Here is a 22,007-nt window from a genome sequence, read left to right on the forward strand (position 1 = left end):
CATTATAATATCAGTCAGCCAGTCAAGATGTCAAGGAACGCCCCAAAAGCCAGCTTGGGAGCTGTTCTCTTGCAAAATGAAGCATCAGTGAGGTACGCTTCAGTGACAGAAACACATCAGTGTTATGCCCAAATAGCAATTGTGTTTGGTCTCGAACTTTTCCCCCCCAGTTTGTCTATGGCAAAGACATGGAAGTAGAGTCAGACCGTAAGCTTTGGAAGCCATACTTAAAATTGTCTCTTTGGTAGGGTAATCCTCCCAGACAGTCTCTTGGAATGAAAGGTAAGTCCATCATCTCCAGTCTTGATCCTGAACTGAGCTTCCATCATCATTCCCTCTGCCTTTAGATCGTTGCTCAGTTTACCTACTGCTGAAATCCTCAGCCAATGCTTTTTGTTCACCCCCCCCCCCCCGCCAGACCCTGTGAAGACTTGACCGCAATTTAACCCTGTTACCTGCATTCCAATTTGTACCAAGCGCCATTAACATTGGTTCCCAGTCTGGCGTTATCTCCATTTTGAAATTCCCATCCTGGCTTTCTGATCCCAGGGTCATCTTGACCTTTCCTGTCTCTGTAACCTCCGACAGCCCTCAAGTCATAGAATTTCTACTGTGCAGAAGGAGGCCATTCGGCCCATCGAGTCCACACCGGCCCCTGGAAAGAGCCATCCACCTTGGACTCTTGTACATCCCCATTTGTCATTGCTCTGCCATTGGGAACTATCGCCTGTCTGCTGATGGGGGTGGGGCTGAGGAGGCGACTGGGAATAATTGAGAATGCTGAAAGTAATGGGAATAGTTGAGACAGAATGAATGGGAGGGGGGAGGGGAGGGGTTACTGAGATCCCCAAAACAGTACAGGTGTCTGGTTACACTGGTTGGAAAAATGCATTCGAGTAAATGTCAAGCAAGTCCCACTTGAGACGAAAGCATACAATAGGAAACAAAGAAACCCTGATTGAGTGGAATAACAATACTGGAGCGAGGGAACGAACCTACAACTCGCTCTGCAAACAATGCAGCCTTTGTGGTTGCTTTCACTTTCGAGGCGGAAGTTGCTTGGTGTATGTGCTATCTTTTTTTTCCAGATCTCAGGTTGGGGAGATCAGTGGGTGGACTGATTCCAGGATGTGTGGGACCTCCTGTTTACGCCACAGGGGCATCCATCCCGGATACTTGATGCTGAAACTGACACTCGGGGTCTTGGCTACATTCTTCTGGGTAAGTGACACGCGTTAAATAAAGGTGGCTTGGCCATTGTAGGTAACTTGTCTGGGCTCGCTCTCCGGAGAAGGAATCCTTTTTGCAGAGAGGGTGATTGATTGCTTTCCAGCTGGTGTTGATTTGGATCTTTGTTCACTTTTTCATTTAAAGGGGAAGTCTCCACTGGTCCCAGTTGAGATTTATTTTTGTCTGCAGGCTTAACTTGAGCTCTTAAAGGTCAATTTCATTTCGGTCCTTTCAGAGAACAAAAATAAACGAGAATATAATCATGACACGCCTGGCAGGTTTTTTCTTAGTAGGATTAAGCTGTTTTTAGAGTGGTGTGATGTATTTTAACAAACTGTCAACTTTGTCAAATGGCAAGAGTGAAATTTATGGTTGAGAGCAAGGGTTAAAGTTTTACAGGGCAGAGTTAAGTCCTACCATTCATTAAGTCTGATCAGTGTTTCTCTCTGTTAATGGGTCACATTCCATTCCCCTCCCACATTTCAGCAACTAACTCACAAATTCACTTATTGATGGAGCTGTTTTATTTGTCAGCCTCAGGCATGTCCTGAGAACGAGATAAGCCTTTTGTCTCCACCACAAACTGAAATTAATGCCACTGCCCTGCTCCCTCCCTGGTGTCCTGAATCCGCCTCTGTTTCAACTGCCGACCTACTCTACCTGTGTCAAACCTCTGCTTGCTCCAACAATCCACAAGGAATAAAATATTCCAAAAACATCCTTCCAGTCTCTTTGTGACCACTGCAAATTGATGTCCTGTTGTCACTCACTGTCCCAACAAGAGGAAATAGTCTTTTTCCTGTTCGCACCATCAAAAATCTTCAGAATGTTATCATGCTCCATTACTCAAAGGCCTGAGGTTGAGTGGTGTGGAATTGTTTCCCATCTTCCCTCCTGAATGACCTGATTCAGATTGGAATAGTCACATACTGCAGAAAGACCTGGAATGAATGGTTAACCTCTACGCAAACGTTGTAAAATAAATTCTGCCGTGAGTTCCATTGTGGAACTGTCTATTCCAAAAGCATTGGATTTGTTGAGGATTCTCACTGAGGGCAGCGGGATCTGTAATCCAGCATTTCGCAACGCCTCATCCCAGGGAATCTCCCAATTGTCTACATACTTGAGTTTGCATGACCTAAATGCAAAGGTTGCGGAGATATGAAATGCAGAAATGTGGCAGACAGTGAAGAGAATAGTGAGAGATTTCAGGAAGACCGGTGAAGTGGCCAGACGCATGGCAGTTGAAACTTGACACACACAAGCGCAAAGTGATTCATTTTGGCCGGAAGATTGTGGTAAGGCAATATGAACTAAATGTTTCATTGTTAATGCAGGTGGAAGAACAGAGAAAGGCCCAAAGTATATGTGTACACAAATCCTCAAAGGTGATAGTGTTATGGGCCAGGGTTTAGAGAACTCCAAAATGTATAGTGGAGTTCACCTGACCCACAACTGTTAATAGATTGTGGTATGGGGAGCACACGTGTGGTACAGCAGAAATGGAAAAGTATTTTTTAAAGTAAAACAATGTTTATTCTATGAACTCAAGTTAGCCTTTTTAAAACATACAGTGAACATCTTAGCAACCATCAATTCAAATACAACCCCCAAAGAATATAACACCAAGTAATCCTTAATAACTTCCCAAACAACATCCAGAAGACAAAAGAAACACCTTTTATGAGAAGCACATCAGGTTTACATTCACTACTGAAAACATTTATAATTCCGAATTCTCTAAATGATCAAGCGACAGACTTTTCATGGCAGAGAGATCAACAGTACACCTGCTTTGTCTGGCTTCAGCTCCAACACGGAAAAAGAAACCAAAAACTAATTCTATAACAGCCTGCTCAAAAATGAAAGTAAAAAGCTGACAGACAGCCCAGCTCCACCCACACTCTGACATCACTGATAAACACCCATTTCTTAAAGGTACATTTCTTAAACACCCATTTCTTAAAGGTGCTCTCACATGACAATAAGGCAAGTTGAAAAGGCTGCTGAAGAAAGCAAATGAGCTCCCTAGCTTTATGAATAGTACAAAAGCATGGAAGTTACTTCAAACCCTTATGCCTTGGAATAGATAGTGTTCAGTTCTGGGTACCACATTTATTAAGAGCGATAACAAGGCGTTTGAGAGGGTGCAGACATGATTTACTGGAATGGTACCAGGGATGAGGAACTTCAATTGAGTGGAAAGATTTTGTGTCAAAGCAGTTAGTTAAGCTATTCGATCAAGGAGTTCACGACGATAGCTTTCGTGGAATGGAGCTTCCTGTAGTAAGAAAGCAGAGCAAACAGATTTAAGGCGACTTGCATAAACACCTGCGGGAAAGTGAGGACATTTTTTTCACGCATTGACCTGTCGTGATTTGAGATGCACTGAAAGGGGGTAAAAGCAGATTCAGTAGTAACATTTAAAAGCCAATTAGTTAAATACTGAAAAGGCAATGGGAATGGAAGAGTTCTGTCAAAGAGCCAGCATGATGGGTTTCGATGGCTTCCATCTGAACTATACCATTCTATCATTCTATGATAAAGAAAGTCATTTCCATAGCATCTTTCAAAACCTCTGGATATTCCAAAGTTCTTTTCAACCAATTAAGCTGTAATTACGCTGCAGTTAAGGTAAGGCTGTGGAGTGGTGGTATTGTTGCTGGAATGGTAATCCGGCGCCCAGGGTAATGCTCTGGGGACCCGGCTTCGAATCCCACCATGGCAGATGGTGAAATTTGAATTTGATTTTTTAAAAACTCTGGAATTAAATGTATAATGAAAACAATGTCCTTTCGGGAAGGAAATCTGTCATCCTTACCCGGTTTGGCCTTCATGTGACTCCAGACCCACAGCAATGTGGTTGACTCTTAACTGCCCTCTGAAATGACCTAGCAAGCCACTCAGTTCAAGGGAAATTGGGATGAGCAATAAATCCTGGCCCAGCCAGCGATGCCCACATCCCAAGAATGAATGTTTAAAAAGCAATTTTTGAATAGTTGCCCCTGCTGTCTGGTAAGAAACAGGGCGATCAATATATACCCGGCAAGTCCTACAAAGGTCAATAACCAGGGAATCTGTATTTTTTCATTGGATGAATATTGGCCAGCACCTCAAGGAGAACTCCCCTGCTCTTTGAGTAGCCAAGGAATCTTATATTTTAATGTTTCATCCTGAATACATTGCCTGCAGCAATGCAGCTCCTCCTCAGGGCTGCACAAAAGTGTCAGTTTATGTTTTGTACTCGCGTCTCTGAACAGGGAAGAGAATCCCTGACCTTGTATCTCAGATGTGAGTGCGATAACAGTTGAGCTATAGTTGGCCTGTCTTCCTCTGAACACATTCATCTTCTGAAAACTGTCACCAGAATTGTTTCTCGTATAACTCCCTGCAAATCCCCAGGGAGGAAGTCTAAAAGTGTAATTAGAAATCTAATTATTCTCTTGTCACCACTCATTGGTAAAGGAGAGAACAACAAATAGAAAGCAGGATAAACAGCTCTTCCCCTGAAGCTGTCCGTATGTGCGTGATTGCATAAGTGTGTGTAAGTCTGTGAGCAATTGCGTGCATATGGATGTGAGTCGGTGTGCGAGCGTATGGATGAGAGTCTTTGTGTGTGCATAATCATGTGAGTCTGTGTGCATGCGTATGGGTGTGAGTCTGTGTGCGTGCATAAGGATGTGAGTGTGTGCGAGCGTATGGACGCGAATCTGTTTGCGTGCATAAGGATGTGAGTCTGCGTGCATATGGATGTGAGTCTGTGTGCATGCGTATGAATGTGAGTGTGTGTGCATAAGGATGTGAGTCTGTGTGCATGCGTATGAATGTGAGTGTGTGTGCATAAGGATGTGAGTCTGTGTGCGAGCGTATGGATGTGAGTCTGTGCATGCGTATGGATGTGAGTCTGCATGCATCAGGATGTGAGTCTGTGCGAGCGTATGGATGTGAATGGATGTGTATAAGCTGTGAATGTGAGAGTGTGCATATATGTGTGAGATTGTGTGCGAGTCAGTGGGTGTGTGTGAAGGCCAGTGTGAAACGGAGATTTTGCAGCCACAAAATCTGGCTCTGTAATGTCAGGTTTTGTGGTGTTTTGCGTATTATGTTGGTATCTATAAGGACCTCTGGTGATGATATTCGTGCAGGCAGCATCTGCTAGAAGTATGCAGAATAGGGAATTGTGGCATCAGTCAGCAGCTAATACTAACTTGACACCAGTATTGTCAGTTTCGACTCAACACTCCAGCTAACACTGTCTGCTTACCTGGCACATTGAACATAGAATCCCTGCAGTGCAGAAGAAGGCCATTCAGCGCACCAGGTCTTCACCCTCCCTCTGAACGAGCACTCTATCTCGGCCCAAACCCCTACCATTCCCCTGTAGCCCCACCTCACCTGCACATCTTTAGACTGAGGGAGGAAACCGGAGCACCGGGAAGAAACCCATGCAGACACGGGGAGAATGTGCAAACTCCACATGGACAGTCGCCCAATGTTGGAATTGAACGAGGGGTCCCTGGCGATGTGAGGCAGCAGAGCTAGCCACTGTGTTCAGAAGGAGGGAGGCTTCCCCAAAGGAATTATTTAAAGGAAGCATTAATTACTTTAAAGTTGGTTGCGGACTGATTTTGACTGGCTCTTTCTGCGCTGATGGATTGGTCCCGAGTCTGAGGATTCTAAACAAACCTTGAACATAGCTGCTGTGGTTTTTATTCCCTTTAGACTACGGCATGACAGGTAGAATAAGCAGAGGATATGGAGGGAAAGACTAGATGCTGGAACACCATAGGCTCAAGGAACAACACTTCTCTGAGGCCAGAACGTCAGGCATCTCTTCTTCACTTGGGCTGTCTTCACTTAAATCTGCCACCTACTGCAGAGCAGATTGAGGACAGCATTGTTGGTGGCTGTGAAAGTGGCCATGGTTATTTTAGTGTCTGCTTCCTTCAAGATTGCATCAGACAATATTTGCAATATTTCCCAGTTTTCAATCCACTGTTGCATAGGAGATAAAGAGACTTCATTCAGAAGATAAATCCAGTGACCTTGATAGCTCGTTTGAAGTCATCGAACCTCCTTGCAGCACTGCTTCCAGTCATAACAGTGACCACAACAGATGTCTGCTCCCGTTACCTATTGCACAGTTTGGCCCCTGAGCCTCCTTGCTCCCTGATGAAATGGAACCTTTCTCCTGTCCAACCCCTCCAGTGAGACGTCCAAAGCAGCAACTGAGAACCTCGGAGCCTTCCTTCTGCCCTGTTGCGCGATCATTCGGTGTTCCTCTTTCTCTCACTCGCTGCATCAAGCTCCAGCACCTTCTGATTTAGGAGGGTGCAGGCTGACTTTAAGTGACATTAGTGCCACACAAAGCTGGGCTACCAGTGAGGTATGCAGCCACTTGTCTGCAAGCAGTTATCGTGCAAGTTACCCCAAGCAGCACTAAGTTTGCATGCAGCCTGCATTGGAAATCTGGCACAGTTTAATGATGCACCGTGGTACCCAGCTCTGATCATGCAGCCTGGGAACACAAATGCAAGTTGGTGCGCATTTTAAAATTCTTGCACCTCATTCTTTTAATCTTTTTTTGTCCTTTTTCCATTATCCTTCAGTGTGCTTTCAGGGAATACACTGTCTGATATCAACTCAACAGCTCTGGACTTCTTCCCACGTCATAATCACCCACAATTGGCCTGATGGCTTGGTTGTGGGATACACAGAAGCTGTGTTTGGTAAACAGAGCAGAAAGGTTGCTGCTGCTTTTCTTCCTATTGTACCCCATCTGTGCGCATGAGCAGCAGAAACAACACAGTGTAATTATACATTATATCAATAAAGCCTCCCTGTTCGGGACTGCCAGGCACTCCATCCTCTCAATCGAAGCAGGGGCTGAGCTGGATGCTGAAGCACCTTCTGAAGATACAATTATATTCATCAGCTGTCCAAAGAGACTGCCTGGTACAGCTGTGTTTGTAACAGACCCTGTAATGTGAAGGATTGTCATCATTGATGGACAGGCATTTTTTTGAAAACACTCACAAGTATAACAATTGTGCTCTCTGGGGGCTCAGTGGGATCGAAGAACCATTTTTCCTGTGAGCCATGTTTCATGATCGGAACTGTCTCAATCCCTCTCTGCTTATTGGGGCAGTGGCAGACTGGAGTATGGTTCCAAAGAGGCTGACGAATCTTTCATCCGAGGAGTTGGATCACTTGACTGGGCCAGGCTTCAGCCAGCCTTTACAGGAGTGTGTAATAAAATAAGTCCAATGTTTGAAGAGGGAGGTATGAAGCAGTTTTGAAGAGCATGTCCAGAGTAAATGATCCCACTCTGTTCAATCACCAGATTCCACATTGGCGAAGGACTATTAATGGATGCAAGTTTGATCTTGTAGAACAATTTAATGATTCCTTTCAGCTGCAAGCGACATATATGCTAATGACATTTGAAAATGAAGCACATGTTAAGATGAGCATTCTTTTGGGTATGATGTGAAAGCTTATGACGACAGGGTGGAAGGTTTATTATTACAACAGGGCGAAAGTCAATGCATGTCAGCAGAATGATATTGTGCGTAAGCCCATCTGATGCTTGCCTGAAGTTCACCCTGTCCAATGACTAATCAATAGTTGAAACTCCGATCGATTTGAAAACAAGAAAAGCAACCTTAAAACAAGCCAGGGACATCAAAATCAATCATGGAGCCCTCCATTGCTGGATTGGCTCAGATTAGTTAACTCAACCAAGACCATAGATGTCCCACCCCAGACTGGTGGTTTTTGCTGCTATGGCTCCTGGACAGGGAGGTATCTGATGGCTAGATCCTGGATATGAGGGAAGGAGCCCTGTAGCCTGTCTGCAACATGACATACTGTACCGGTCAAAGGAAACTAAGGCTATGAGACCAAATCTTTTCACAAAACAAGTGATTAATTCCACGAGGTAAGCGTTGGACGGTTGGGGTGGAGTCAGTCCCACAATAATAATTTGCAGAAACTCATTCTTTACTTTGTCAAACTCCTTGGTGTATTTAACACTCATATTTTAATCAAAATTAATCGACATCAGACATCTTTAATTTTTAATGTGTAGAGCCACTTTTCCATTAACTCACCCATTCCTTGAGGTACAAATTTAAATTGAAAATCACATTCAACAGCCATTCACATTTTTATGCACCTTCCAAAAGGTTCATTCCTATAATGGATTATGAACTCTAAAAATGCCAGCCTTTCTTCTGATAATCCCAAACCGCACACCTCTGCACTGTTCAGAGAATTTACGTGATTTTCTGCCTGCATTGCAAATCTACAGAAAGCTAGTTCCAGAATGTAATCACTCGAATGATTACATTCAAAACAAAAAAAACAGGTTATTAGTTCATAATATCATCTTTAACTTTCAGGATTATGCAGCTAGCAGCAAACTTTCAGAGGTAAAAATACAGAAGACGCTGAAAACATCATTTCTTCCTCTTGGCAATTTGAACTTTTGCTGTTAGCCTTGAACTACTTTCTCTTTCTCCTTTTATCACCTGCGAAGTGTCCAACCCAGGTGTTCTTGAAGGAATCCTTTTCTAACACTTGTATGCTGCTGAGGGTCTGATATTAACTTTGCTGGTATTAGTACTGTCCTCTCCTGCACAATCTCATTTTTAAAATTGGGAGAGGCAGTCGCGGCCATCAGCTGTGTCTGAGCTGACTTATTCCAAGAGGTTTTTGTCCAGTTCCAGACGATCTCATCATCTTAAATGCACAGCATCTCTTTGCATTTCTCTTGTCACTGGTAACAACAGAGAACAAATCAGGCACACAGGCCACCTTCTCTTATAAGCAAAGCTTTCTCCACCTCAGTCAGCTTGATCACACAGATTCTTCATTTCTCACTCACACAGATCCTCTGGGCACAATCGAGACATTTGGAGGTGCCGCAAGTCTCCTTCACTGCCCTTGTGGCCAAACAGATCAATATGGCAACATAGCTTGAGAATAACAAATCCATAGTTCATCATATCCTGGCTGGCACTCCAGTCTGTGGTTCCTAAATGAGCAGAGTTTGAGACTGACACCAGTATGATTTATGGTGACTATTTCACAGGGAAAAGATCAATACAGTTAAGTAGATAAGCGTTAGTTACGAGAATGGGGTTAATATTGATATTACCCACTATTATCCTGGGTAAGGCGGCATTGGAGGTTGGTTAGCTCAGTTGGCTGGGTAGCTGGTTTGTGATGCGGAACGACGCCAACAGTGCAGTTTCAATTCCTGTATTGACTGAAGTTATTTATGAAGGCCCCGTCTTCCCGACCTTGTCCCTCGTCTGAGATGTGGTAACCCTCAGATTAAATCACCACGAGTCAGCTTTCTCTCACTGAAGGGGAAAACAGCCTCTGGGTCCTCTGGGACTACGGAGATTTTAATTTCAAGGCGTCAAACATCAGGTGATCTGCATTCCTCACTGCATGACTCACTGTTTTGCCAGCATGTTGTAAGTGCTGTTTCGCACAACAACTTGAACCACAAACTTGACTCGCCTTTTAATTCCAAAGAATGAGGAAGCTGAGAGTCAATTATGCCAAAAAAACATTTCCAGAATTATCACAACTTCAGTTAGCACGTACATCCAACAGATAATGGCCAACTGATTTGTTTGACTATTGCTCAGATTAGACTGTAGTTTCCTGCCTGGCATTGAGAAGGGACTTTAGGAAAATGAAGTCCGTCCCACATTATTAATAGGTCCATGTGTTAATTTCAGTGCTCCCACTGTTCTGACCAACCTGATGTAAACAACTCACATGACTTGTTGTTGTCCCATTCTGCTCCTTCCTGTTTCCCCATTGAACCTATTGTTTTCCAATATTAGCATATCATAATTGGGACATTGACTCCTATTCTGACTTGCATCAGCAGTCTGTGGGTTTAAACAGTATTACTTTTGATGATTCACAATGAAAATTAATATGGAAATAATAATGGGGCGGCACAGTAGTATAGTGGTTAGCAATGTTGCTTCACAGTGCCAGGGTCCCAGGTTAGATTCCCTTCTTGGGTCACTATTGGCTGAGGTTGTTTATGAAGGTCCCGTCTTCCCAGCCTTGCCCCTCGCCTGAGGGTCACTTGGGTCACTGTCTGTGCAGAGTCTACACGTTCTCCTCGTGTCTGCATTGGTTTCCTCCGGGTGCTCCGGTTTCCTCCCACAAGTCCCGAAAGACATGTTGTTAGCAGAATTGGACATACTGTATTTTCCCTCCGTGTACCTGAACAGGCGCCGGAGTGTGGCGACTAGGGGATTTTTACAGTACCTTCATTGCAGTGTTAATGTAGGCCTACTTGTGACAATAAAAAGATTTTAAAATTCTCATGCTAAGTTAATGGGAGCCAGAATTTTAAATTGCTTTGGTGCCTGACCAAAAGCGTATGAAATCAGGCAACGATTCCAAGCGCGGGTCCCAATGCCATCGTGCACTGGTGCAATTTTGCAGTCGGCGGTCGAGTTCTCGAGTGCGAAGAGGGCCTCCGACAATCAAGTCGACAATTTAACTTATTAAGGGGCGGGCAGCACGGTGGTGCAGTGGTAGCACTGCAGTCTCACAGCGCCGAGGTCCCAGGTTCGATCCCGGCCCTGGGTCACTGTCCGTGTGGAGTTTGCACATTCTCCCCGTGTTTGAGTGGGTTTCGCCCCCACAACCCAAAGATGTGCAGGGTAGGTGGAGTGAACACTCAAATTGCCCCCTTAATTGGAAAAAATGAATTGAGTACTCTAAATTTTTTTAAAAAATCTTATTGAGGGGCTAATTGAATGCAGTTTCCGGTGGCCGGTCTGCTTTTACGGTTATCGAGCGGGCTGATTGGCCAGATGGCCTTTACGTTTTAGCTGCAACATCGATCTAAGAAGGGATGAACTGTCGGGGTTGAAATAAGATGATACAAGGTGTCTCGGGACTCCGGTTTGTGTTTGAATGTGCTGCCTACACAGTCTTTGAAAAGCTTTTACTTTTTTAAAATAAATTTTAAATTACCCAATTCTTTTTCTTTCCAATCAAGGGGAAATTTGTGTTTTGTGCCCACTGCTAATCCTGGCTAATGCACACACCCGACGGACAAAATATTCAGCCATCCAAAAGCAAGACATGTTGGGCACGATTTACCGGCTGCATCCCGCCAGAATTGGGATGGAACGTGGCCGGTAGATCCCTGGGGTGGCCTCATGATACGCCTCACAAGATCTAGTGAGACATCGCGATCTGGATCCCGGCCATAATGGGTGGGACCCAGACTTGTAGAATTTTTTTTTTTTTAATTTAGAGTACCCAATTCATTTTTTTTTCCAATTTAAGGAGCAATTTAGCGTGGCCAATCCACCTACGCTGCGCATCTTTGGGTTGTGGGGGCAAAACCCACGCAGACACGGGGAGAATTTGCAAACTCCACACGGTCAGTGACCCAAAGCTGGGTACGAACCTGGGACCTCGGCACAGTGAGGCTGCCGTGCTAACCACTGCGCCATCGTGCTGTCCCAGCCTTACAGAATTAAGTGAGTTTAGAAGCTCACTTAACTCTGCCAACGCCAAGTCAAACCAACTCCCGTTATCTACCGACCTCACAGAGGAGTACCCAGCCAGATGCCGTTTAGCACTGGAATGGGGACCAGGCAATGGCACTTTGTTGGGGGATGGGGGCTCCCAGGCGATTGGAGGCTCCCACGTGGTCGACCTATTGGCGGGCTTGTACCCTGGCATTGCTGATGCCACCCAGGCACCTTGGCACTGCCAGATTTGTACCCTGGCAATGCCACCTGGGCACGCTGGCTGTGACTCTCAGGTGCCAGGTGGCACTGACCAGCTGGCAGTGCCAAGGCGCCCAAGTGACATTTTGCCTGTGCCAGGGATCGGTTCCAGGGCTGTCCTGCCTGTGTGAGGTGGGACGAAATGGACTCGAGGCCCCCCCAACAGGTGAATTGGGGATTGGATTGGATTTGTTTATTGTCACGTGTACCGAGGTACAGTGAAAAGTATTTTTCTGCGAGCAGCTCAACAGATCATTAAATACATGGGAAGAAAAGGGAAAAAAAGAAAATACATAATAGGGCAACACAAGGTATACAATGTAACTACATAAGCACCGGCATGGGTTGAAGCATACAGGGGTGTTCATAAGAGGACATTGGGGGGGTATCCGAGGGTAACATCGGAGGGGTCGAGAGATCGGGGTGCCATTTAAATGTTGCCCCGATCTCTTCCTGCACCGAGGAGCTCTACCTGTGTGTGGCATTGAGTAGATCAAGAAAGAGTGAGTGACTTCAACCAGTCAGATTGAAAATTCCTCGTTAAGCCATGCAGAGTGTAAACCTGGAAGTATGAGACAGGAAGTATAAATTTCAATTTCAATTATATGTTGAACACATTCATATAACATTTAAATCATATGCAAAAATTGGATTAAATATAAACTTTAAAAAAATAAATTTAGAACCCAATTCATTTTCTCCAATTAAGGGGCAATTTAGCATTGCCAATCCACCTACCCTGCTCATCTTTTGGGTTGTGGGGGCGAAACCCACACAGACAATGACCGAGAGCCGGGATCGAACCTGGGACCTCAACGCCGTGAGGCAGCAGTGCTAACCACTGTGCCACTGTGCTGCCGATTAAATATAAACATAATAAGAAATAGAAGTCATTTGAGCCAAAAGGCGATAAACAATATGGAGGGAGCGAGAGATCGCGGGGGTGGGTGGAAACGTTGTGTAAAGCTTTTGTAAGCCGCAAACCTCGGAAAAGTTACGGGGCCCAGTTTGTACCGAGCGGGACTGCAGCTCCTCATGTTCGGCTCGGGTTAACGGCCGCCATCTTTATTGGATGTGCATCAGGGCGCATGCGCGTTTGTCTTCTTTGTCGGGGTGATGTTTCAATGAGTGGGAGTTTGTTCCCCATTGTTCAGAATGGAGACAACTTGTCCATCAAACTGGATTAGTCCTTCTGTCCCAATGTCTTATTGATGATGAAAGAAAAAGAAGAAAACCTGCTCTCCGGATTTCACTGTCTCATTTCACTGCCTGCGTGGGTTTCCTCCGGGTGCTCCGGTCTCCTCCCACAATCCAAAGATGTGTAGGTTGTCATAATGTCCACTCATGTATATAATGAGATGCAGACAGGCAGTGATTGACACACAGGATGACCAGTAAGCACACAGCACAGTGCAGCCAATCACCAGACAGTACACCACTATAAAGCCAGAGGGCACTAGGTTTCCTGCTCTCTCGGGACCCAGCCACTGAGACAGTCAGAGTTCACGAGCTAGCAAGTGCAAACACCATGCGGTAGCGAGTAAGTCTGGTCAGGCTACTAAAAGGTCTCCAGTCAGTTCAGTATAGTGTCGACCCACAGCTGAATATGTAAATCAGTTCTATCGTTGAATCGCCTAATACATCATAGGTTAGGTGGATTGGCCATGCTAAATTGCCCTTAGTGTCCAAAGGGTTTGTGTGGGGTTACTGGGTTGAGGGGATAGGTTGGAAGTGTGGCTTTAAATGGGGTGCTCTTTCCAAGGGCTGGTGCAGACTCAATGGGCCGAATGGCCTCCTTCTGCTCTGTAAATTCTATGATTCTATGAAAATAAGGGAAAGATAGATAGAGTTAAAGGAGGGGGAAAAGCAGACAGAAAGGAGAATTAAACAAATATAATTTTTAGTTTTTAGAATTTTCTCCTGAGGCTCTGAGACTCCAGATTTGGAAAGTCAAGACTTCAAAGCCAGAGAAGTTGTTTGGCAGTAATTGCCATTATGATCATTACTTCTAAATTAGCCAGCTCTAACCTTTGCTCCTATTTTTAGTAAATAACAAGTGACATTTCTCCAAACCGACACCATTGAATTTATTTCAGTGCCGCTTCTAGCTGCAAGAACTGAAACTGCATACCCTGTGAAGTATCAACTTATCAGTGACAGGGGGCAGCACGGTGGCGCAGTGGCAGCACTGCAGTCTCATGGCGCCAAGGTCCCAGGTTCGATCCCGGCTCTGGGTCACTGTCCGTGTGGAGTTTGCACATTCTCCCCATGTTTGCGTGGGTTTCGCCCCCACAACACAAAGATGTGCAAGGTAGGTGGATTGAACACACTAAATTGCCCCTTAATTGGAAAAAATGAAATTGGGTACTCTAAATTTAAAAAAAATACTTATCAGTGACAGCATCTTTCCACTTTTAACTGCACTATTGGACACAAAATAGCGTTGTCCAATTTATCCTGTAATAGTAGTGAGTGCAGCCAACATCAGTATTAATCATATTGTGAACTCCAGAGTTGGAAAGAAACTACACGCATAAAAGTGCATTAAGAATGAAGACATTAATTTGGGTTACGTTTTTTGCTTTATTATAAATGTTAATTTTCTTTGTAAATTTTCCAGCTTTAGTGCTTCAAGTTTGAGCATGGACCAGTAATTTGGAAGGCACTTATCTGTAAGAAATAACTTTGCTTGGAATTCAGTGTGACACAGGAATTACAGACTATTATACAGTAACTCTACTGTTGTTATTACATTACAAGTATGAAGTGTGATTGGCTCAGATTAAAATCTAAATGAGCATTTACCTGAAACATGATGCATAGTACTTAATCAATGAAGGAAATAGATGGTGCGGCCATTTAGCTTATTGCTGTTCGCGGGAGATTATTCTGTGCAAATTCACAGCACCCTGGAATTGTCACGGCGCAAAAGGAGGCCATTTGGCCCATCATGTCTGCACTGGCTCCGCAGTGGGTTAGCCCTGCTGTCTCACGGCGCCGAGGTCCCAGGTTCGATCCCGGCACTGAGGAGTTTGCACATTCTCCCCGTGTCTGCGTGGGTTTTGCCCCCACAACCCAAAGGTGTGCAGGGTAGATGGATTGGCCACGCTAAATTGCCCCATAATTGGAAAATATGAATTAGGTACTCTAAATTTATTTAAAAAAGGAAATGCCTGCACTGGCTCTCCAAACAAGCATCACGTCTCAGTGTCATTCCCCGGCCTTTTCCCCGTACCCCTGCATATTGTTTCTATTTAAGTAATCACCTAATGGTCTCTTGAATGCCTCGATGGAACCTGCCACCACCACAGTTCCAGGCAGAGCATTCTGCACACGAACCACTTGTGTGAAAAAACTTTCTCTCTCATCACACCTTCTGCTTTTGCAAATCACTTTAATTCTGCGTGCTCTCATTCTTGATTCTTTTCTGAGCGGGAACAGCTTTGCCCTTTGACCTCTGTCCAGCCCCTCATGAATTCAACCACTTCTATCAAATCTCCTCTTCGCCTTCTTCCCTCCAAGGAGAACTGTCCCAATATCTCCAACCTATTCTCAAAAGTGAAGTTTCTCATCCCTGGAACCTGGAACTTGGATGCCAACATTTTCCACCATAGTGGCTGATGTGTTCTGTACTCTGGGATAACACAGGCTGCAACTGTATGCAGCTTTAACCAAAAGATACTCCAGACCTTGAAGTTAGTTCAATCTGATTTATTGAACCAGTAGCACAGTTAGCACAGTTCTCTATGAGTTCGACTCTCTGCTAACCTAGGTGTGGTTATTCTGTCTGATTGAACCAGACTAGCTCTTGGCCACGTGCTGGAGGTGTGATACTGTACATACACCCTGACTCACTCTGTAGATGTTCATCAGTGGAAAGAGGCGGAGTGTGAGTGCCTCATGCCTTTTATAGTGAGATACCACCCCTGAGTGTCCTGCCTGCTCATTGGTCATGTCCTGTTCTCTGTGTTCATTAGCTGCCTGTCTGTGCCTGTCTGTGTATCATGATCTGCATGTCTGCATATCATGACAGTGGCTACACTTCAAAAGAGTCTTGTTGGTTACAACGAGTTTTGGAATTCCTAAGGTCATGCGAAGCAGGATGGAAACACAGGTTCTTTCTTTCTCTGGTCCTACAGCACCAGGTCTCAACTGGGCCTACCACTCAATAAACTGGGACAACCACTCGGTATAAACTGGCACTGTCAGTCATAAACTGGCATTACGACTCAGTAAGAACTGGCAGCGCCTGTCACCCCGCAGAAACTGGCGCTGTTACTCCCAAGAGATTGGAGGCTGTGATGAACAGTTATTGTATTACTGTACCCTCATGTAAGGTGATGTCCCCTTTAAGACCGGGCTTGGAACCCTGGGGGACTCCGCCTCTGGCTCCGCCCACCTGGGAGTCGTATATAAGGGGCTGCCTTGCAGGCGGCACCCAGTAAGCATCCGTCTCGGCACCAGGCTAGTTCTTAGCTTATTAAAGCCTTCTTTACCGTTTTACTCTCGAGCGTCGTTTCATAGATTATCATAGAATTTACAGTGCAGAAGGGTTATTGAGGGTCGTTATTGAGGGTACAACAATTTAATAAGCTAAACTACATCAGGATGGGCGCAAGCCTAAAACCAGAGAAGCTCAATCTGGAAGCATGGACACCGAAGGCAAAGGAAACGCTCGACGAATTCGTAGAAAATCTCACCACGCTCGCCAGGAACTGTGACTATCAGGATGTGACGGGGGAAATCCATATGAACCTGCACATCAGAGACCCTTTCGTGTCCGGCATCCGCTCGACCTACATCCGGCAGCGACTATTCAAAAACGGGGCAAAAGACCTCCAGGACACGCTAACGCTCGCCACCTCGCTGGAAGTGGCCCGACATAATTTAGGCATGTACCCCGCGGACCCTGCGAGCCCCCCTCGGACTTCCCCAGTCTCAGCCACGTTACAGGCCTGCGCCGCGCAGCGACCCGCTCAGACCGGGGGCACACCATGCTATTTCTGTGGGCAAGACCAGCACCCACGCCCACGCTGCCCAGCCCGCTCCGCCATCTGCAGCGACTGCGGAAAGAAGGGGCATTTTGCGAGGGTCTGCCTGGCCGGGCCCAAGGGCCAGAAACACAAAGAACAGCAGGCCCGAAAATCAGGCTCACAGGCCCGCAGGCCTCGCAACGCGGCTGCGCATCGACCTGACACGCCCCCTTCTGACGCGTCATCTGCCTCGTGCGAATCATGGGGGCGGCCATCTTGGCGGCGGCCATCTTCTCGACCCAACACGAGCGACCGACGACAGCGGCAATTTTACGAATCTGATTCGGCTGAGGACTCGGACTACCCGCAAATGGGAGCGATCATTCTCGACCAAACACGGCCAAAACACCTGCAGAACTCTATGATGCAGGTCCAGGTCAACGGACGCGACACTCCATGCCTTTTCGACTCCGGGAGCATGGAGAGCTTTATTCATCTAGAAACAGTAAGGCGCTGCTCCCTGCGCATCCATCCTGTGTCCCAAAACATAGCCCTCGCATCCGGGTCCCACTCGGTCCAAATCAAGGGGTATTGTATTGTGGATCTCTCAATCCAGGGCGCCGAATACACCCGTTTCAATCTGTATATCCTCCCTCACCTCTGCTCGGACTGGATTTCCAGTGCAGCCACCGAAGCCTGACACTGAAGTGCGGCAGATCCTTGCCCCCCTCACGGTGTGCAGCCTTGCGACACTGAAAGTCGCACCCCCCTCTCTATTCGCGAACCTCACTCCCGACTGTAAGCCCGTCGCCACCAGGAGCCGGCGGTACAGTGCCCAAGACATTACTTTTATCAACTCAGAGGTCCAGCGTTTACTGAGAGAGGGGGTCGTCGAGGCTAGCAACAGCCCCTGGAGAACACAAGTGGTGGCAGTCCGGTCCGGAGAAAAGAAACGGATGGTCGTGGATTATAGCCAGACCATAAACCGCTTCACGCAGTTCGATGCGTACTCCCTTCCTCGCATAGCAGAAATGGTAAATCGGATCGCCCAATACCGGGTATTTTCCACGGTCGATCTCAAATCCGCCTACTACCAGCTCCCTATCCGACCGAAAGACCGCCTCTATACTGCATTCGAAGCAGCCGGTCGGCTCTTCCACTTCCTCAGGGTCCCTTTCGGCGTCACAAATGGGGTCTCCGTCTTCCAGAGGGCGATGGACCAAATGGTGGACCAGTACGGCTTGCGGGCTACAAACCCGTACTTGGACAACGTCACCATCTGCGGCCATGATCAGCAGGACCATGACGCGAACCTCGAAAGGTTCCTCCAGACCGCCCGAGCTCTCATCCTGACCTATAACAAGGAAAAATGTGTTTTCCACACAACTCGGCTAGCCATCCTCGGCTATGTCGTGGAAATCGGGGTCCTAGGTCCCGACTCCGACCGCATGCGCCCCCTGACGGAACTTCCCCTCCCCCGCAGCCTCAAGGCCCTCAAACGGTTCTTGGGGCTTTTCTCCTGTTACGCCCAGTGGGTCCCCAAATATGCGGACAGAGCCCGCCCACTCATAAAGACCACGATATTTCCCCTGTTGGCTGAGGCCCATTCGTCCTTCAGCCGCATCAAGGCCCACATCATCAAGGCCGCTATGCACGCGGTGGATAAAACTATCCCTTTCCAGGTAGTGAGAGATGCGTCAGACATCGCCCTGGCTGCTACCCTCAAGCAGGCAGGCTGACCAGTAGCGTTCTTCTCCCGGACCCTCACCGCCTCCGAGATTCGGCACTCTGCAGTCGAGAAGGAGGCACAAGCCATTGTGGAGGCTGTGCGGCACTGGAGGCACTACCTAGCCGGTAGGAGGTTCACCCTTGTCACCAACTAACGGTCGGTAGCCTTCATGTTTGATAACGCACAACAGGGCAAAATAAAAAGCGATAACATTTGGAGGTGGAGGATCGAACTCTCCACCTACACGTACGATATCAAGTATCGTCCAGGAGAGATCAACGAGCCCCCAGATGCCCTGTCCCGCGGCACGTGCGCTAACGCGCAGGATGTCCGCCTGCAAGCCATCCACAATGACGTCTGTCACCCGGGGGTTAGCCGGGTCGTCCACTTGATCAAGTCCCGCAACCTACCTTACTCAACCGAGGAGGTCAAGGCCATGACCAGGGCTTGCCAGATCTGCGCGGAGTGCAAACCGCACTTCTACCGGCCAGACAAGCTCGCCTCGTGAAGGCCTCGGGGCCCTTTGAGCGACTAAGTGTGGACTTCAAGGGCCCCTTCCTGTCCACCTACCGCAATATCTACTTCCTCACCGTCATCGACGAGTTCTCCCGCTTCCCATTCGCCGTACCCTGTCCCGACATGACCTCGGCCACCGTGATAAAGGCACTGCATAGCATCTTCACCCTGTTTGGTTTCCCCGCTTATATCCACAACGACCGGGGTACATCGTTCCTGAGCGATGAACTGCGTTAGTATCTGCTCAGCAAAGGTATCGACTCGAGCAGAACGACCAGTTATAACCCACGGGGAAACGGGCAGGTGGAGAGGGAGAACGCAACAGTTTGCAAGGCTGTCCTTCTGGCCTTATGGTCGAGAAGTCTCCCAACCACCCGCTGGCAGGAGGTCCTACCCGATGCCCTACACTCCATTAGGTCGCTCCTCTGCACGGCCACGAATGAGACCCCTCACAACTGCTTGTTTGTCTTCCCCAGGAAGTCCACCTCCGGGGTCTCGCTTCCACCTTGGCTGACGGCTCCGGGACCTGCTCTTCTCTGGAGGCACGCGAGGAGCCATAAAACGGACACCCTGGCCGAGTGGGTCCGATTACTACATGCGAACCCCCGATACGCCTACGTCGAGTACCCTGATGGCAGGCAAGATACGGTTTCCCTCCGGGACCTGGCACCCGCTGGTTCCCCCACTACAGACCCCGCTCCCCGCCCTCTCCCTCACGGCTCCCCTGCGGGATCCGGCATCCACTATGCCCCCCCCTCCGGTCCCACTCCCTGTCTGTGGACACCGACCGCGCGTGCCCCCTAGCGCCCCCCCCCTCTGCAGCCCCCGCCGGGGCCGGCACTGCTACCCCCAGCCCCAGCTATTTCCCCTGCGCCCCGATCCCTGACCCGGACCAAGGCTCTCAACTAAATCGTCCGTGTCCGCCGCACCACCGCCCAAGCTGAGGAGGTCGATGAGGACGATCAGGCCGCCAAAACGAATGGACTTATGATTCCACTTCACCCCCGGCGGATTTCATTTTTTAAACAGGGGGTGAATGTGATGAATGGTTATTGTATTACTGTACCCTTATCATCATGTAAGGTGATGTCCCCTTTAAGACCGGGCTTGGAACCCTGGGGTATTCCGCTTCAGGCTCCGCCCACCTGGGAGTCGTATATAAGGGGCCGCCTTGCAGGCGGCACCCAGAAAGCACCTGTCTCGGCACCAGGCTAGTTCTTAGCTTATTAAGGCCTTCTTTACCGTTTTACTCTCTAGCGTCGTTATTGAGGGTACAACAGAGGCATTCTAGGGATTGGCTCAAGTTTAAAATGTCTGCATCCATCAGGAGGAATGTGCTACGTAAATGATGACCTGATGCTGAAATTCATTGGATGCATTTGCATTTTTAAAAACTGTGTCCTCATTTCCATTTGATAAGAAGAGTTTTTCAGATGCTACAAGATGATTAAAAAGTAAAATACAAACATACAACGGTTTTGGATTAATAATCTGCAAGACAAAATAATTCAGACGGAAAGGTTCAAAACCCAGTGGGAGAGTTAGTGCACTGGAGGGACAAGCTTAATGAGCTCTGAGTCTTTCCTTCAATTCTGGCTTTCCTTGTGTCATTTTTTTTGATTGACTGATACTCGTCACAGCAGTTGAATAGAGGGCGTGGGTTCAAAACGTGCCAGGACAACTGTTTTGTAAAAAATCAGTCTTTCTTGGAAAGAAGAGTATCATGGGGAAGAAAGAGGATTAATTCCCATCTGCTTCGGGGAAATAAATAAGGTTTAAATAGAGCCTGCTGACACAGAAAAGCTCACAGTCGGTGTGAATGAGTAAATGCCTTGTTATTGCCAGAATTGTGCTGGAAAAGGGTTGAGGGCATGGTGCTTCCATTGTCGTGTTCTAGAAAAAAAGAAAAACTGCCGCTGTGGGATCTTGCCGAGTTGATTCGGTCTGTCAGTAAATTAAAGAGAGATTTCTCCATTACTTCTGCAATGTGCCTTTTATTGCATAAATATCTCCAGCTGCCAAGTTCCAGTTCTTGGGGATCCAGACTAATGAACTCCTGCTCTCATAAGTGTCTTCCTGTTTTACACTTCTTAATTCCTCTACCCAGGCAGAAATTTTTCTCCAGCATTCATTTGATTTGAAAAAAAGTTATTGCTTCGCTGTACTTTAATGATTTTTATTTTATTTATTTAGTGTACCCAATTCATTTTTTCCAATTAAGGGGCAATTTAGTGTGGCCAATCCACCTAGCCTGCACATCGTTTGGGTTGTGGGGGTGAAACCCACGCAGACATGGGGAGAATGTCTTTAATGATTTTTAACACTGTGTGTGGAGGCTGCCTGAGTAAGCTCTACACATTCATGGCTGATTTTTACATCCCAGGTCATGGTTCGCAGTCACAATCACAGAATAATACAGTGGAGAAGAGGCCATTCGGCCCATCGAGTCTGCATCGACGCATGATAAACACCTGACGTGCCTGCCTAATCCCATTTGCCAGCACTTGGCCCATAGCCTTGAATGTTATGACGTGCCAAGTGCTCATCCAGTTACCTTTTTGAAAGGATGTGAGGCAACCCGCCTCTACCACTCTCCCAGGCAGTGCATTCCAGATCGTCACCACCCTCTGTGCAAAAAAGCTTTTCCTCAAATCCGCCCTAAACCACCTGCCCCTCACCATGAACTTGTGTCTCCTCGTAACTGGCCCTTCAATTTAGGGGAACAGCTACTCCCTATCCATCCTGTCCAAGCCCCTCATAATCTTGTACACC

At 47.1% G+C, this 22,007-nt stretch overlaps 1 protein-coding gene across 3 annotated transcripts in view; it reads left to right on the forward strand.

Moving 5' to 3' along the window:
• The first annotated feature begins 908 nt into the window (after positions 1-908).
• The window catches only part of LOC140396932 (tetraspanin-15), a 282,924-nt gene continuing 261,825 nt past the window's right edge, over positions 909-22,007 (forward strand). For 2 of the 3 annotated variants that reach the window (XM_072485869.1, XM_072485868.1), the window contains exon 1: positions 909-1,221. In XM_072485869.1, coding sequence (XP_072341970.1) covers positions 1,129-1,221 — 93 coding nt within the window. In that variant the 5' untranslated portion in view covers positions 909-1,128. The remainder of the gene's footprint in view (positions 1,222-22,007) is intronic. The other variant, XM_072485867.1, reaches the window with a different exon arrangement.

The sequence above is a fragment of the Scyliorhinus torazame genome, chromosome 20 (assembly GCF_047496885.1).
Source record: "Scyliorhinus torazame isolate Kashiwa2021f chromosome 20, sScyTor2.1, whole genome shotgun sequence".
Classification (NCBI taxonomy): Eukaryota; Metazoa; Chordata; class Chondrichthyes; order Carcharhiniformes; family Scyliorhinidae; genus Scyliorhinus; species Scyliorhinus torazame.